At 44.4% G+C, this 17,337-nt stretch overlaps 1 protein-coding gene across 1 annotated transcript in view; it reads right to left on the reverse strand.

Annotated features, from left to right (window-relative positions):
• LOC114572568 (nidogen-1-like) overlaps nucleotides 1-17,337 on the reverse strand; it is a 68,432-nt gene that overhangs the window by 31,705 nt on the left and 19,390 nt on the right. The window contains exons 2-9 of the mRNA XM_028604249.1: nucleotides 16,981-17,283; nucleotides 14,978-15,207; nucleotides 12,556-13,424; nucleotides 10,582-10,722; nucleotides 9,306-9,557; nucleotides 7,413-7,613; nucleotides 6,033-6,263; nucleotides 223-360 (exon numbers count right to left, since the gene is read on the reverse strand). Coding sequence (XP_028460050.1) covers nucleotides 223-360; nucleotides 6,033-6,263; nucleotides 7,413-7,613; nucleotides 9,306-9,557; nucleotides 10,582-10,722; nucleotides 12,556-13,424; nucleotides 14,978-15,207; nucleotides 16,981-17,283 — 2,365 coding nt within the window. The remainder of the gene's footprint in view (nucleotides 1-222; nucleotides 361-6,032; nucleotides 6,264-7,412; nucleotides 7,614-9,305; nucleotides 9,558-10,581; nucleotides 10,723-12,555; nucleotides 13,425-14,977; nucleotides 15,208-16,980; nucleotides 17,284-17,337) is intronic.

Consider the following 17,337-nt stretch of genomic DNA (forward strand, 5'->3'; position numbering starts at 1 on the left):
CTAAAAGGATCTTACTCTTTAACTAAAAGGTCTATCTCTGTAGGGATCCATCCCATAATGTTGTCAGTTACGGTTCTAGTTCTGGTTCTGGGTGCGGACGGCCCTTTATTCTTTGTAAAGCTTGTTTGTTCAGGAAGCTATTACTCAACTACTGCCATCACACGTCGCCTGTGCGTGTTTATATCTCGGAGGTGTGAGCGTGCAGGGGGGGGATTGTGTTACCGTGGCAATAGCGTCCATCTCCGGTGAATCCGGCCGAACACTGGCAGGTGAAGTGGAGGCCGTCGCCGGGCCGGCACGCGGCGTTGATGTCGCAGCCGTGTCTGCCGGTGAAACATGGGTTCTGCTCCGGAAGACCACCTGGGGAAACGTACAAGACGAGAAAAACTTGAGCGTCCGAGCGTCAGTTCCCGACGACAACACGGTCTCGTCAGCTGGTCAACTTCGCTCGCGCCTAAATGGCTACACCAAAACGCGGCGCCTTACTCAAAGCCGCTTTAGTTTGCTCCTTCAGTTCAGTTCGGTTCAATTTTATTCATACAGCACGTTTAAAAACAACCATAGTTGACCAAAGTGCTTAACAAGCTCCAAAAATCCAAGCAGTAGTAAACACAAACAAAGCACAATATACAATACACAATAACTAACAGTAGAAAAAAGAATAAGGTCAAGATGTCAAAGCTCACCTTGAATTGAAAGCCAATGAATAAAAGTGAGAGCTGTGTCCGGGTTCTCGGTAGTAAGTCGGACTCGTTTCAGGTGAGGGTTGGCCTCCGCCAGGGCTGCGCTTTGTCACCAATCCTGTTTGTAATATTTATGGACAGGATATCGAGGCGTAGTCGGGGTGGGGAGGGGTTGCAGTTTGGTGGGCTGGGGATCTCATCGCTGCTCTTTGCAGATGATGTGGTCCTGATGGCATCATCGGCCTGCGACCTTCAGCACTCACTGGATCGGTTCGCAACCGAGTGTGAAGCGGTTGGGATGAGGATCAGCACCTCTAAATCGGAGGCCATGGTTCTCAGCAGGAAACCGATGGAATGCCTTCTCCAGGTAGGGAATGAGTCCTTACCCCAAGTGAAGGAGTTCAAGTACCTTGGGGTTTTGTTCATGAGTGAGGGGACAATGGAGCGGGAGATTGGTCGGAGAATCGGCGCAGCGGGTGCGGTATTGCATTCAATCTATCGCACCGTTGTGGACGAAAAGAGAGCTGAGCCAGAAGGCAAAGCTCTCGATCTACCGGTCAGTTTTCGTTCCTACCCTCACCTATGGTCATGAAGGCTGGGTCATGACCGAAAGAACGAGATCCAGGGTACAAGCGGCGAAATGGGTTTCCTCAGGAGGGTGGCTGGCGTCTCCCTTAGAGATAGGGTGAGAAGCTCAGTCATCCGTGAGGAGCTCGGAGTAGAGCCGCTGCTCGCTTGCGTCGAAAGGAGCCAGTTGAGGTGGTTCGGGCATCTGGTAAGGATGCCCCTGGGCGCCTCCCCCTGGGAGGTGTTCCAGGCACGTCCAGCTGGGAGGAGGCCTCGGGAAGACCCAGGACTAGGTGGAGGGATTATATCTCCAACCTGGCCTGGGAACGCCGATCCCCAGTCGGAGCTGGTTAATGTTGCTCGGGAAAGGGAAGTTTGGGGTCCCCTGCTGGAGCTGCTCCCCCCGCGACCCGACACCGGATAAGCGGACGAAGATGGATGGATGGATGGATGAATAATAGTGGGTCTTAAGCATGGACTTGAGTGTTTCAGCGGTCCGAGGTGTTCTTACATGAACAGGTAGACTATTCCAGAGGTTAGGAGCAGCCAATGAAAAGGCTCGCTCACCTGTTGTTTTGTAACCTGGATCTGGGCACACCGAAGAGCAATTTATTCAACAAAATGTCCTAAAGGATTTTTATTGTCTGTGTAGTTCTTGACCTTTTAAATGGACCTGACAGAACTTCCATTCACCGACCAGAGAGGGACAGGTGCTACTGTGTTGTACAGCCCGGCCGATATTAGGCATTTTCCAAACAATCGGTATCTGCATTTATAATAGCCGATTTCTTTTATATTTATTTTTTATTTAAATATTAATTCGTCCGAATAATTTATAGTTAACAAATAAATGATTCTGAATACTTTTAAAAATAAAATAAAAACGGACGAAAGCCCCTTCAACCACGTTCTGAGTGTTGGCGATGCATAGTTTGTCCGCCAGAGGGCGCTCTACTCTACAACCTCCTTGTTGGGCAACTCTCTGATTTTATTTTAAGTTTCATATCTTAAGTTTGTATTGTTACGCATTGTATTCATCAGAACTTTCATATATCTTGATGTTCCTCTGTTCTGTTGTGACAATAAAACATTAGCGTATTATTTTAGAGGACTCATAAATAACTAATGTTAGGGAAATCTGTTTATGTTTGTTAGGTTTTTTTAATATATATATCAGTCGATCCATCGGAATATCGGATTTTTAAATCACCATATATTTTAACGATATCGGCCTTAAAAATCCTTTATCGGTCGCGCTCTACTGTATTGTGTCAACAGTTATCTTCATGTAATATTGTATGTGCCGTTTTATTAGCGGGGTGCAAATGATCCCCCAAAACAAGTTCCTTCCTGAGACTATTTAGCAGCTCCTTCTGGAGCTTAGCCCCGCCAAAGGGTTGGTGTAAAGGTACCATGACTTGGTGCTCTTTGGATGCTTTTATATAGGCCTTAGTGGTCCCCTAATACTGTATCTGAAGTCTCTTTATATAGACCTTAGTGGTCCCCTAATACTGTATCTGTAGTCTCTTTATATAGACCTTAGTGGTCCCCTAATACTGTATCTGTAGTCTCTTTTATATAGACCTTAGTGGTCCCCTAATACTGTATCTGAAGTCTCTTTATATAGACCTTAGTGGTCCCCTAATACTGTATCTGTAGTCTCTTTATATAGACCTTAGTGGTCCCCTAATACTGTATCTGAAGTCTCTTTTATATAGACCTTAGTGGTCCCCTAATACTATATCTGAAGTCTCTTTATATAGACCTTAGTGGTCCCCTAATACTGTATCTGAAGTCTCTTTTATATAGACCTTAGTGGTCCCCTAATACTGTATCTGAAGTCTCTTTATATAGACCTTAGTGGTCCCTAATACTGTATCTGAAGTCTCTTTTATATAGACCTTAGTGGTCCCCTAATACTGTATCTGAAGTCTCTTTATATAGACCTTAGTGGTCCCCTAATACTGTATCTGTAGTCTCTTTATATAGACCTTAGTGGTCCCCTAATACTGTATCTGAAGTCTCTTTATATAGACCTTAGTGGTCCCCTAATACTGTATCTGAAGTCTCTTTTATATAGACCTTAGTGGTCCCCTAATACTGTATCTGAAGTCTCTTTTATATAGGCCTTAGACCTAATACTGTATATGTAACCTAACTTAACCTAACTTAGTATGTAACCTCCGAGCTCCCCCACGTATCCCAGAATGCATCTGTGGACAAAGAGTCCGTGTCCTCTTGTTCAGACGTTCACCTCCTTGCAGGAAACACGACGCAGATGTTCCACTTTTTTGGCAACAAACTCTCGGCTGAGTTGTGTTTGCTTGTGTAACTCCTCCCCCCCCCCCTACTGCACTTTTACCATTAACCCCCCTTCCCCCGCTGCCCCCTCCCCCCCTCCCACTGTGTCCTGGAGGTTGGTACCCCCACCCCCCGTCCCGCCAACGCTCTCACAGCTGAGGAAATACAGCCGGCCTCAGGTTACTGTTTGTCCTCCTCTGATGTCCCACTGCAAACACTGAACTGTCGGAGGCGTGTTTGGGTGCATTCCTCCGGGTAATAACACACGTTTGTACTCCGATCGTCCACCCCCTCACCCCCTCAGAGACAGTTAGGAGACCTTAACCATCCGATAACACGGAGGCAGCCTGCACTTACGTCCTGTCTAGTGTCAGAACATGTGCAGTACAGAGATGCCTACCACACAAGAAAGCACTGTCTCTCAAACGTTTGTTCAACAACGTTCCCCTCTTTGAATTGTGTGTTTAAGCCAAGTACCCCCCCTTCCCCCCCCCGCCCCCCTCCCGACCAGCGGCGATCATTTTTGGTAGAAAACAAAGTCTCTATGAATTAGATTTATTGGGATCTCCATTAGCTGGCGCCGTAGCCACAGCTATTCTTCCTGGAGTCCACCCAACTTGTGCAGCTATACTCTGACGTGCATCATTACATTAACCACATTTTTAAAGGCTTTCTAAAAGACCTTGCAGAAAGGCAGTCTGTCTGTCATTGTTTTTAAATTGATTTCAGGACCCAGATTTTCTTTATGATGACATTGGTGTTCGAATATGTTGAGTGAAAGTGTGATGTACAGTACAGGCCAAAAGTTTGGACACACCTTCTCATTCAATGCGTTTCCTTTTTATTTTCATGACTATTTACATTGTAGATTCTCACTGAAGGCATCAAAACTATGAATGAACACATATGGAATTATGTACTTAACAAAAAAGTGTGAAATAACTGAAAACATGTCTTATATTTTAGATTCCTCAAAGTAGCCACCCTTTGCTTTTTTATTAATAAGGGAATAAATTCCACTAATTAACCCTGACAAGGCACACCTGTGAAGGTAAAACCATTTCAGGTGACTACCTCATGAAGCTCATTGAGAGAACACCAAGGGTTTGCAGAGTTATCAAAAAAAGCAAAGGGTGGCTACTTTGAAGAATCTAAAATATAAGACATGTTTTCAGTTATTTCACACTTTTTTGTTAAGTACATAATTCCATATGTATTCATTCATAGTTTTGATGCCTTCAGTGAGAATCTACAATGTAAATAGTCATGAAAATAAAAAGGAAACGCATTGAATGAGAAGGTGTGTCCAAACTTTTGGCCTGTACTGTGTGTTTTTATTTTGTTATTGTCTTTGTATTTATTGAAACCTAGCTGCTGCCACTTGCCAGGAGCCTCTCGTAAAAGAGATTTGTAATCTCAAGGAGTTTTTTCCTGGTTAAATAAAGGTTTGAATGAATGAATGACATACAACCACAACCACCGGTACCTGTTTTCATTGACGATGGATAGGTTCCTCAGAAAGTACCTTACTATGGCAGTGACACATTTTCGCTGTGTGATCGCTCTGTGCATATAGTCACATTCACAGTTTGGTCCCCATAAAGCCCTAAAAATGTCAGCAAAAAAGTTCCTCAGCCATCATAGACCAAAAAAAGCCCAAAAAGAAAACAAAAAAGCCCCCTCAAAAACTAGGTGAGCCAAAATTGATTGTGAACCAAAATTGTTATGGAGGGCCAGATCAAAATCTGCAAGTGGCCAGTAATGTAATGTAATGGACAATTCCACTTCTAACCTGTAGGGGGACCCGAAGCGGGAAACGTTCTCTACTGTTGCTTTAAGAGTGGTCATAAATATGGTAGGGCTGCTCGATTATGGAAAAAAACATTTCGGTCAATATTGAAATCACGATAATTTGACACGATTGCACGTTGATTGCACGTTGACTTCTGGAAAGATGTTGCAATTATTGAACTTAAAAAAACAGCGGAAAAAGTTAAATAAATCAACCGTTAAAAAAACATACATCTGTGAAATTTGCCTCAATACTTGTCCTATTTAAAGTTTATTTTTTCATTCAGAACACACGAGAGAAAATAAGAGTTTATTTGCAAAACGTAACGAGCTAAATAATTGTTTTTCTCGATTATTCTGTTTTTGTGATCGTTGGGAGCCGAAATCATAATCACGATTAAATTTTGATTAATTGCACAGCCCTAAAATATGGTCAAATATATAAATATATGGGTGTAAATTGTCACTTTGTTGTCCTCCTTTGTCTATCGCACGGCTTATTTACAGAAACTTATTAACTAATTTAAGTTCTAATTATTATATTTTTCAAAGCTAATTTAGTGGTTTCTCCTTTTGGATTTCAGACTTTAGGATTAGGACTTTTTTTTATTGGTTTCTCATTCATTTTTTGGGGGGTTTTATGTCATTAACTTTTCCAGTAAAAGATTATTTTTAGGGGTGCAGACTCACCGTGGACCGAGCCGATCTTGTTGCTCATGGCGTAGCGGATCAGATGGTTGTCCGCGTCGAACATCACGAAGATCTGGTCCACGGTGAGCTGCTGGGTGGCGGGCGCGGCCGCCTCGGCGTGGGGGCAGCTCTGGAAGCTGATGGTCTGGCGCCATTGGTAGCTCCGGGTCTGTGCGCCGCCGCCGCCGCGGGGGGTGACGGTGTAGTCACGGTTGGAGGAGGAAGTGATGACTGACAGGAGGAGATGCAGAAGATCAAGTTTACACCCAGTAAGAAATGTAAATGGACTGTAGTCATACAGCGTTTTTCTAGTCTTAACGACTACTCAAAGCGCCTTTACATAGTACAGGAACCGTTCTAGGGCTGTCCTCGACTAAAGAACTCCTTAGTCGACTAACACTTATAGGATTTTGTCGACTAATTGATTAGTTGATTTAATTGTCAGAGCTGTGCGCTTTGAGAGGTGGTTAAGACTAGAAAAGCACAATATAAATGTAGTTAATTAACCATCTGTAAAACTGAGTTTCTCCACAATTAATCCTGCAAAAGCACCACTTTAAATCTTGTGTTTACCATAAATGTGCTCACAAGTTTCTTGGAAATGAGTAATTAAGCATTAATAAGCATAAAAAATGACTAATCGACTAAAGAAATCTTAGTCGACTAAGACCAAAACTACCGATTAGTCGACTAATCGACTAAGAGGTGGCAGCCCTAGAGTTCACACACAGTCACACTCCGATGGCACAGCAATGGGGGGCACCTCGGGGTTTCGGTGGTTGGTGGTTTAAGCCCCCAACGTCGCTAGGATTAGGCAGGGTAGAGGTAGAAGTAGGGCTGGGCGATATGGAGAAAATCAGATATCACAATATTCTTGACCACATACCTCGATATCGATACTGTGACGATATTTTAGGGATGACAATTGGTGCTTTAACAAAATATCTTCACACTTGCATTTTAGATAAGTAATCATCAGTAATGTGGACATAACGTCTAAGTGGGGATAATAGAAGAGTTACAACAGTCTGGTAAGTTCAGAAAAGTACATCACTTTACTGTAATGCAGCCTTTAAAACCAGGAAAAGACACTTATGTCATATCAAGATATTACAATATCCAAAATCTAAGATGATATCTAGCCTCATATCACGATATCGATATAATATCGATAGACTGAGTCGTTGTTTTGGCTTTAGTTCCAACTGCAATGTTTAATTTTAAATGAATGTAGCCTACTGGCAGTCTGGTGGACGTGGGTGCTCGGCACCTATGTATACAACTAAGGGAGCAGGATGAGCTTATATTTGGATTCAAATCTAAAAAAACAGCTGTTTTATTTGGTGCCCAAAGTTGTGCACGGAGGTCATCAGTCCTTACGGTTCGTGTCGTACTGGTAGATCTCTTTGTAGGGGCTGATCTGGACGGAGGATCCCAGCGGGACGGCAGGCACGCGCCCCTCCAGCTCGGTGGTCACCCCCAGGTGGTCGTGTTCGTCGATTCCCGTGAACTGCTGCTTGATGCTCAGACGCTCGTTACCGGGCTGGAAGATCACCTCGGCCTGCCGCGAGAACACGCCGCCTGCGTGCACGCGAGGGGGAGAGAACACGTGAGGGTCCGAACTGTATTTCTGTAAGTTGAGCTTAAAGCAGTTTGTTACCAAGTCAAACATCCAAATGTCAGTTTAAAGTGCTCATATTCTGCTCATTTTCAGGTTCATAATTGTATTGTAGAGGTTGTACCAGAATAGGTTTACGTGGTTTAATTTTTCAAAAAACACCATATTTTTGTTGTACTGCACATTGCTGCAGCTCCTCTTTTCACCCTGTGTTCAGGTCTCTGTTTTAGCTACATAGTGAGACCTCTCACTTCTGTTCTATCTTTGTTGGGAGTTGCTCAGTACCTAGGTAAGGACTACTAGCCAGTCAGAAGCAGAGTATGAGGGCCCTGACAGTACCTAGGTAAGGACTACTAGCCAGTCAGAAGCAGAGTATGAGGGCGTGCCCTGACAGTAGCTAGGTAAGGACTACTAGCCAGTCAGAAGCAGAGTATGAGGGCGTGCCCTGACAGTACCTAGGTAAGGACTACTAGCCAGTCAGAAGCAGAGTATGAGGGCGTGCCCTGACAGTACCTAGGTAAGGACTACTAGCCAGTCAGAAGCAGAGTATGAGGGCGTGCCCTGACAGTACCTAGGTAAGGACTACTAGCCAGTCAGAAGCAGAGTATGAGGGCCCTGACAGTAGCTAGGTAAGGACTACTAGCCAGTCAGAAGCAGAGTATGAGGGCGTGTCCTGACAGTACCTAGGTAAGGACTACTAGCCAGTCAGAAGCAGAGTATGAGGGCCCTGACAGTAGCTAGGTAAGGACTACTAGCCAGTCAGAAGCAGAGTATGTGGGCGTGTCCTGACAGTAGCTAGGTAAGGACTACTAGCCAGTCAGAAGCAGAGTATGAGGGCCCTGACAGTAGCTAGGTAAGGACTACTAGCCAGTCAGAAGCAGAGTATGAGGGCGTGTCCTGACAGTACCTAGGTAAGGACTACTAGCCAGTCAGAAGCAGAGTATGAGGGCCCTGACAGTAGCTAGGTAAGGACTACTAGCCAGTCAGAAGCAGAGTATGTGGGCGTGTCCTGACAGTAGCTAGGTAAGGACTACTAGCCAGTCAGAAGCAGAGTATGAGGGCCCTGACAGTAGCTAGGTAAGGACTACTAGCCAGTCAGAAGCAGAGTATGAGGGCGTGTCCTGACAGTACCTAGGTAAGGACTACTAGCCAGTCAGAAGCAGAGTATGAGGGCCCTGACAGTAGCTAGGTAAGGACTACTAGCCAGTCAGAAGCAGAGTATAAGGGCCCTGACAGTAGCTAGGTAAGGACTACTAGCCAGTCAGAAGCAGAGTATGAGGGCGTGCCCTGACAGTACCTAGGTAAGGACTACTAGCCAGTCAGAAGCAAAGTATGAGGGCGTGCCCTGACAGTACCTAGGTAAGGATAAAACCAAGACCAATAAACCAAGACATATTCATTCATTATCCAAATTATGATTACTTTGGTCAATATTTAACACGATTACTCACTGATTTTTGAAAAGCTGTTGCATAAATTGAACGCAAAAAAAAAAACCAGTGAAACACATTAACAAATCAACGGTGAAAACACTTTGAACTGTGAAGTTTACTAGTCAAACATAGTGTGCCAAAAAATTTTTTTTTCTGTAATCGCGATCGGAACCGGATGAACTGGACCGTCCTACATCTTTACACGACTACACGTCGGCTCACCGATGAGACTGAAGCCGTTCTGGTAGCCGGGCTGCTCCAGGGCGAAGGCCCAGCCGATGACTCCCCCGAGGGAGGACAGCGGCTGCAGGGAGGGTCCCAGGCTGTCGGGGATGTTGCTGATGGCCACGTAGGCCCGTCCGTCATTGGCTACCACGTACGAGTGCAAGTCGTTGTTACTGATCTCCACGGGCGAAGGCGAGTTCCCCACAAACACTCGACCGTTCACCTTTCCGTTCATTCTCTGTGGTTTTCCTGGAAAAAAAACGACAAAGATTTGATTCAGTAGGGCAGAAAGTTCAGTAGTTCCAGGTTAGAGTTATTAGGGTTGTCACAGTCTCGCTTTGCCAGACCTTCCTCCGCAGCGCTGCGGAGGAAGGTCTGGCTAGTCAACACTAGCATTACTGGATGGGAGAAAAACGTGCTCTGATTTATTTGCATTTCTTTAAAGCGCCCATATTATGCTCATTTTCAGGTTCATAATTGTATTTTAAGGTTGTACCAGAACAGGTTTACATGGTTTAATTATCAAAAAACACCATCTTTTAGTTGTACTGCACATTGCTGCAGCTCCTCTTTTCACCCTGTGTTCAGCTCTCTGTTTTAGCTACAGAGTGAGACCTCTTTTCTTCTTCTGTACTATCTTTGATTGCACTTGCACATGCTCAGTAGCTCAGATCGTAGATCATGTCAGCTAGCTCCATAGACAGTAAAAGAAAGCCTGTTTCTCCAACTTCAGTCAGTTCCAAGGCAGGATCAGCTGGGAGACTTCTTCTAAACGAAGTAGTTCTTTTGTAGATTATGGTGAACTAGTGTGTGATGTAGCAGTGCTTTGCTATTGAGAACAAGGTAGCATGCTATCGTTAGCTAACGCTAACGCTACGAGCTAACGGTTGCGGTTAGCCTCCTCGTTTCGGCTTGTGACGTCGCAAGCCGTGCAGATTTTGACCAACTCACCAGGAGACTGAAGGCAGGACACATTCGGAAACCGGATCTCACTCAGAACACCGTGGATGGATTTTTTTCAAAGTGTGTATGTGTGTGGAAGCACCAGAGACACAAAATAACACCCCAAATCCCAGAAAAAGTTTTATTTTTTTCATAATATGGGCACTTTAAACCAATCACAATCGCCTTGGGCGGTGCCAAATGCTTGCTCTTGGGGCTGGGGGATGGTCTCTGTACATTTTAGAGTGTGGTCTAGATCTGTGAAGTATCCTCAGATAACTTCTGCTTCTTAAACATAAAAAGTTGAAGTAATAGCGAAAATGCTTCTCACCTTCGGCGACACAGTCCTTCCCGTTACCGTAGAATCCAGGCCTACATTGGCAGCAGTACCCGTTGCTGTAATCCCGGCAGTCAGCGAAAGCTGAGCACTTGTGCCTGTTCAGGACGCACGTTTCCGAATTGTACGCGAATACTGTGAAAAAAAAAACCAAAGAACGAACCCATTTGGGTTCTATTAAAAACAAAGAAATTTTAAAAACAGAATTACCCATAGAAAGCAAATGGACAGAAAGGCTCATTAAAATAAACAAAGCAGAATGGTCAGAGTGGCAGCTATTTTTTTGCGACTGGACTAACTTTCGTGTAAACTTCCGTACAAGCCGACTTGCGGCAAGTCTCGGACGTGAGGTTTTGCAGTAATCGACAAACGGGCAGTGGAGTAGTAACCTAACGAGTAGGATTAGGCATCGAGAACCGATTCCTGAATCGTTTAAAAAATATATATATATAGCAATTGTAAGTTGCTTTGGATAAAAGCGACAGCTAAATTACATGTAACATAATGTAATGTACATTGAAAAAGCACTGTAAACCTGCAAACCACCATTGAATCAAAATAAAACTTTCCTCTTATTTGTGAAATAAGCATGTGTAGGGCTGCTCGATTATGGTAAAAAATATAAATCACGATTATTTCAGTCAATATTGAAATCACGATAATTTAACACGATTACTCGTTGACTTCTGGAAAGATGCTGTAATTACTGAATTTAAAAAGCAGTGGAAAAAGTTAAATAAATCAACAGTAAAAAAACAAAAAACACACACAACTGTGAAATTTGCCTCAATACTTGTCCTATTCCGTAACGTAATGAGCTAATTAATTGTTTTTCTCGATTATTTCTGTTTTTATGATCGTTGGGGAGCCGAAATCATAATCACAATTAAATTTCGATTAATTGCACAGCCCTAAAATATGTGACGTGTTTCAACTCCTCTTTCATCACCCCTCAAAGAATCAAATGCCCAACCTTACTAACGAGGCACAGAGCCAGCTGCTAAATGAGTCAAATTTAATAACTTAATGCTTCCGAGCAGACAAATATGACATGAGGAGTTCCCCAGGGCTCCATTCAGGGGCCTCTCCTGTTTAACGTCTACATGCTTCCACTGGCTCAGATAATGGAAAACAACGAAATGCGTTACCATAGTTATGCAGACGACACACATGATATACATAATCAGGGGACTGTGGTCCAATGCAAACACCGTGTAAGTGCATTGAACACATTTAACGAGTGGACATGCCAGAACTTTCTTAAATTAGACGAAGACAAAACTGAGGTGGTTGTTTTTGGAGCGATTAAAAGTCAGCACTCAGCTTTAATCAACAATGTTAAGAACAACGGACAAAGCCAGAAATCTTGGTGTAGTCATGGACCTTAGAGCTGAATTTTAAAAGCTACATTAAGACAATTAGGCAGTAGGGCTGCTGCCGCTGGGTCTAACTTAGGGCTGTTCAATTATGGAAAAAAAATATAATCACGATTATTTCGGTCAATATTGAAATCATGATAATTTAACACGATTAGTCGTTGAGTTCTGGAAAGATGTTGCAATTATTGTGAAATTTGCCGTAATGCTTTTCCTATTTAAACTTTATTTTTTGTCATTCAGAACACACGAGAGAAAATAAGAGTTTACTTTGCCAAACATAATGAGCTAAATAATTGTTTTTCTCGATTATTCTGTTTTTGTGATCGTTGGAAGCCGAAATCATAATCACGATTAAATTTCGATTAATTGCACAGCCCCTAGTCTAACTGTACCTCCACCTCACTTCTCTGCTGCTCCGGAGAATGTTTCCCGAGCTCTCCTCACAGCGAGCCGCGACACATTTTACGGTTATTCACCGAGACTAACTAACAACAACAACTGCCAATTTTCGGTTTTTCTACTAATCAAATGACCACGGACACCGTTCAATAGGCTTTCATTCATTGCAAAAGTTTTGATCTCTTTTTACCGTTCACATCCAGATTTTCATCTTCATCTATGACGACGATCTGGGGTTGCTGGGAGCGGGAACGTGGAGGCACTGGTTCGACTGGTTCAGGGTATCTCGGTTGGACTGGAGAGTATCTCGACTCAACGTTTTCAGGGTAGGTGTACCTCGGTTGCAAAGGCTCAGAGACGGGGTACCCGCTCTCGGTTCCCTCAGAGACGGGGTACCCACTCTCGGTTCGCTCAGAGACGGCGTACCTGCTCTCGGTTCGCTCAGGGTACCTTGGCTCAGATGTAGGGTCTCTCGGCTCAGTGCTTTCAGGGACGGTATATGTCGGTTGCAAAGGCTCAGAGACGGGGTACCCGCTCTCGGTTCCCTCAGACACGGGGTACCCACTCTCGGTTCGCTCAGAGACGGGGAACCCGCTCTCGGTTCGCTCAGGGTACCTCGGCTCAGACGTAGGGTCTCTCGGCTCGGTGGTTTCAGGGACGGTTGGTTGCAAAGGCTCAAAGCGGGGGGAACCGGTCTCAGATCGGTCAGGGTGTCTCGGCCCAGATGGCTCCGGGGACCTTGGATCAGCCCTCTCGGGTTCGCTGTACGTTGGCGTCTCCGTTTCGGGGTATTCTGCGTAATCCGGTTCCTCGGTCTCTGGTTCGACGTACTCTGCCGTGACGGGTCTGTACTCGTTGGGAGTCTCGTCCGTTGGGGACTCTTCGTTTTCTTCCGGCACCACCTGAGCTTTCTCGGTTCGGCTCGGCGACACGGTGACGGGCGGCTCGGTGGCATCTTCCTCAGGAAGGGTGGCGCCCATCCCAGGCGTAATGGCGACAAAGAACGGCGAGGAGCCGATCTCGTACACCCAAACTCCATTCTGTCCTGAGTTCGTCTTTCTGGTTGGATAAAGGAAGGAGGATAACTCAATTAAAAAGACAAGACAAGAAATGTAGCGTTTTCTGAAATTCTTCCACGTTTTGACCTTCAGGGCCACCGTATCAAATCAGTTTTGCAGTGTTTCCTTTAGGATTTGTTTTTTGCAGTGGGGGCAGGTCCGAACGCCCCCCCACCACACATGAAACGGAGCTGACACTTCGCTGCAACACAAACTAATATATTTATTGACCTCTATTCACACACACAACAAGGCATATTTTCAGTTGTGATTGAACTGTTTTTTATGAGTTACTATACAGGCCAACTTTGATCTTGACATACAGGCTAAGCATTCTGCAGCAAATAACAATAAACCCACTATTAATTACATTATCTTAATGCAGTGTCACTTCTTCAGCATTTAAATAATGCTCCTAAAATACAAACGTTAGCAATTGCTATTATATCGAATCAACAGCCACGTGCAATTTAGCTCGCAGGTGAAGAACACAAACAACAAAAATCACCTGTTAACTTAATTTAAATTTACAAGACCTATAGACTAATACAGGACCTATAGACTAATACAGGACCTATAGACGAATACAGGACCTATAGACTAATAAAAGACCTATAGACTAATAAAAGACCTATAGACTAATACAGGACCTATAGACTAACACAAGACCTATGGACTAATACAAGACCTATAGACTAATACAGGACCTATAGACTAATACAGGACCTACAGACTAATACAGGACCTATAAACTAATACAGGACCTACACACTAATACAGGACCTACAGACGAATACAAGACCTATAGACTAATACAAGACCTATTGACTAATACAGGACCTATAGACTAATACAATACCTATAGACTAATAGAAGACCTATAGACTAATAGAAGACCTATAGACTGATACAAGACCTATAGACTAATACAGGACCTATAGACTAATACAGGACCTACAGACTAATACAAGACCTATAGACTGATACAAGACCTATGGACTAATACAGGACCTACAGACTAATACAAGACCTATAGACTGATACAAGACCTATGGACTAATACAGGACCTATAGACTAATACAGGACCTACAGACTAATACAGGACCTATAAACTAATACAGGACCTACACACTAATACAGAACCTACAGACGAATACAAGACCTATAGACTAATACAAGACCTATTGACTAATACAGGACCTATAGACTAATACAATACCTATAGACTAATAGAAGACCTATAGACTAATAGAAGACCTATAGACTGATACAAGACCTATAGACTGATACAAGACCTATGGACTAATACAGGACCAGGCTTAAATGAACTGACAACATAAGTGATACGACTTACAGTTCACAAGAACGTACACACACCATGTCAACTGGCTAGTTACCCTTGTGTGTCCGCGCTATTCTCCAACATGCACTCTAACAATGCAGCCCTGTTTCTGATACCGTGGGGGGGCACAAATGTTGCCGTGGCCACAGTCAAATCAACATAGAGGAAACACTGGGTTTTGTGTATCTTTGACATTCGAGCAGATTCGTACTCAGTGAGCTCCCTGATGGAAGTCTCTTCGTCGGTGGTGGTGCGGAAGTAGGTCCCCTGTTTTTCACTCCACCACCAGCCCACCACAAGGCCTTCGTTGAAGCCAGCCTCGAGGAGCTTACTCTCGCCCCCGACTGGCGTGGAGAGGAACTGCAGTCGGTCTCGGGGGTACAGGAGGATGGCAAAGGACGACAACTCCATGGAGGCCACAACCAGCTGGAAAGTGTTTCTCTGAAAGTACAAAACAATACGTTGCTGCCATACCTGCAAACTCAGAAGGGCTGAAAAAGGTGACACATTTCTAGCGCTCTAGTGTTGTTTTTCAGACAAAGGCAGCTACAGTCCGGTGTTATAATCCTCTCCAGTGAAATACAGACACACTTTTACACCGTTTAGCTGTTAGCATTTCAATCGTGTTTACTCCAGCTGCTAGCTAACAGTAGGCTAACGTTACCTGCTGCCAAGTGTAGTGTTAACTAGCTAACGGTAGGCTAACGTTACCTGCTGCCAAGTGTAGTGTTAACTAGCTAACGGTAGGCTAACGTTACCTGCTGCCAAGTGTAGTGTTAACTAGCTAACGGTAGGCTAACGTTACCTGCTGCCAAGTGTAGTGTTAACTAGCTAACGGTAGGCTAACGTTACCTGCTGCCAAGTGTAGTGTTAACTAGCTAACGGTAGGCTAATGTTACCTGCTGTCAGGTGTAGTGTTAACTAGCTAACGGTAGGCTAACGTTACCTGCTGTAGAGCATCAGAGAGAAGCGCAGGCATTTAAGTGGCACCTAAATAAGGCACCGAAATCCGCGTTGACGGTCGGTAAGGCACTGGTGCCGTATTAGCACCGGGTCTCGGTGATTTTTGCCAAAAAGCGACTAGTTTGCAGGTATGTGTTGCAAAGGCTGTGCAATTTATCAAATTTTGACAGCGATTGTGTTTATTCGGCTCCTAACGATCACAAAAAGAGACGATTGTTTTTGCACAATTACGTGTGCAGTTTTAATTTACTCAAGCATAGTCTCCCTTTGCCAGACCTTCCTCCACGACGCTGCGGAGGAAGGTCTGGCTAGTCCACACAGCATTCCTGGATGGGAGGAAAACGTGCTCTGGTTTATTGGCATTTCTTTAAACCAATCACAATCAAAAACGTTAAAGGTAATTTTTTGTATGACGTGACTCGTGGCTTGTTTGACTTGTAGCATGGACTCGACTTGACTTGCTTCATTCTCACCACAGTGACTTGAGACTGGCTTGTGACTTGCACGTGTGACTAACTCCCACCTCGGGTGCGTAGTTCAGATACAGTATTAGGGGACCACTAAGGTCTATATAAAAGAGACTTCAGATACAGTATTAGGGGACCACTAAGGTCTATATAAAAGAGACTTCAGATACAGTATTAGGGGACCACTAAGGTCTATATAAAAGAGACTTCAGATACAGTATTAGGGGACCACTAAGGCCTATATAGAAAGAGACTTCAGATACAGTATTAGGGGACCACTAAGGTCTATATAAAGAGACTTCAGATGCAGTATTAGGGGACCACTAAGGTCTATATAAAAGAGACTTCAGATACAGTATTAGGGGACCACTAAGGTCTATATAAAGAGACTTCAGATGCAGTATTAGGGGACCACTAAGGTCTATATTAAAGAGACTTCAGATACAGTATTAGGGGACCACTAAGGTCTATATAAAAGAGACTTCAGATACAGTATTAGGGGACCACTAAGGTCTATATAAAAGAGACTTCAGATACAGTATTAGGGGACCACTAAGGTCTATATAAAAGCATCCAAAGAGCACCATGTAATGGGACCTTTAAATATTGAAGTTAATTTGCAAATGTGTGCCAAGCATGTACAGCTATCTTTAATTGCAATGTTAGGGCGGTTCCTTTTTCTATCCCACCTGTGCATTTTATTATTATGTCATTGTTTATTTCTTCTTCTTTATTTCATATGCACAAATAAAGAATACAAGGCCACATCTCTGACCCTTCCCACCTTAGTGTCCGGTCCGTCTCCTCGTCCGGGCGTCCCCCGGGCGGCCACGTTCTCCCAGGTGACGACGAGTACGCCGGCGGGCTGCTCCACGTCGTCTCTGGGGAACGCTCGCCTGACGTGTTCGGCGGTTCGATTCCGCGCCCCGGGGCTGCTGTCCCACCTGAAGTGGACCTTCCCCCGTCCGTCGCTGTCGTCCAGGTCGCCCAGCAGGGCGGCGATCATCTTGAAACTGGCGGGCATCTTCCCGAGGTACTGCTCCTCGGACGGAGGCTCCACCACGGACACAAATCCATTTGTGTTTATCTGCAACAAAAGACGGAAGGGTTATTGTCGAAGAAGGGTCTAAGTGAGGGTTAA

Source organism: Perca flavescens, chromosome 2 (assembly GCF_004354835.1).
Source record: "Perca flavescens isolate YP-PL-M2 chromosome 2, PFLA_1.0, whole genome shotgun sequence".
In the NCBI taxonomy this organism is placed as follows: Eukaryota; Metazoa; Chordata; class Actinopteri; order Perciformes; family Percidae; genus Perca; species Perca flavescens.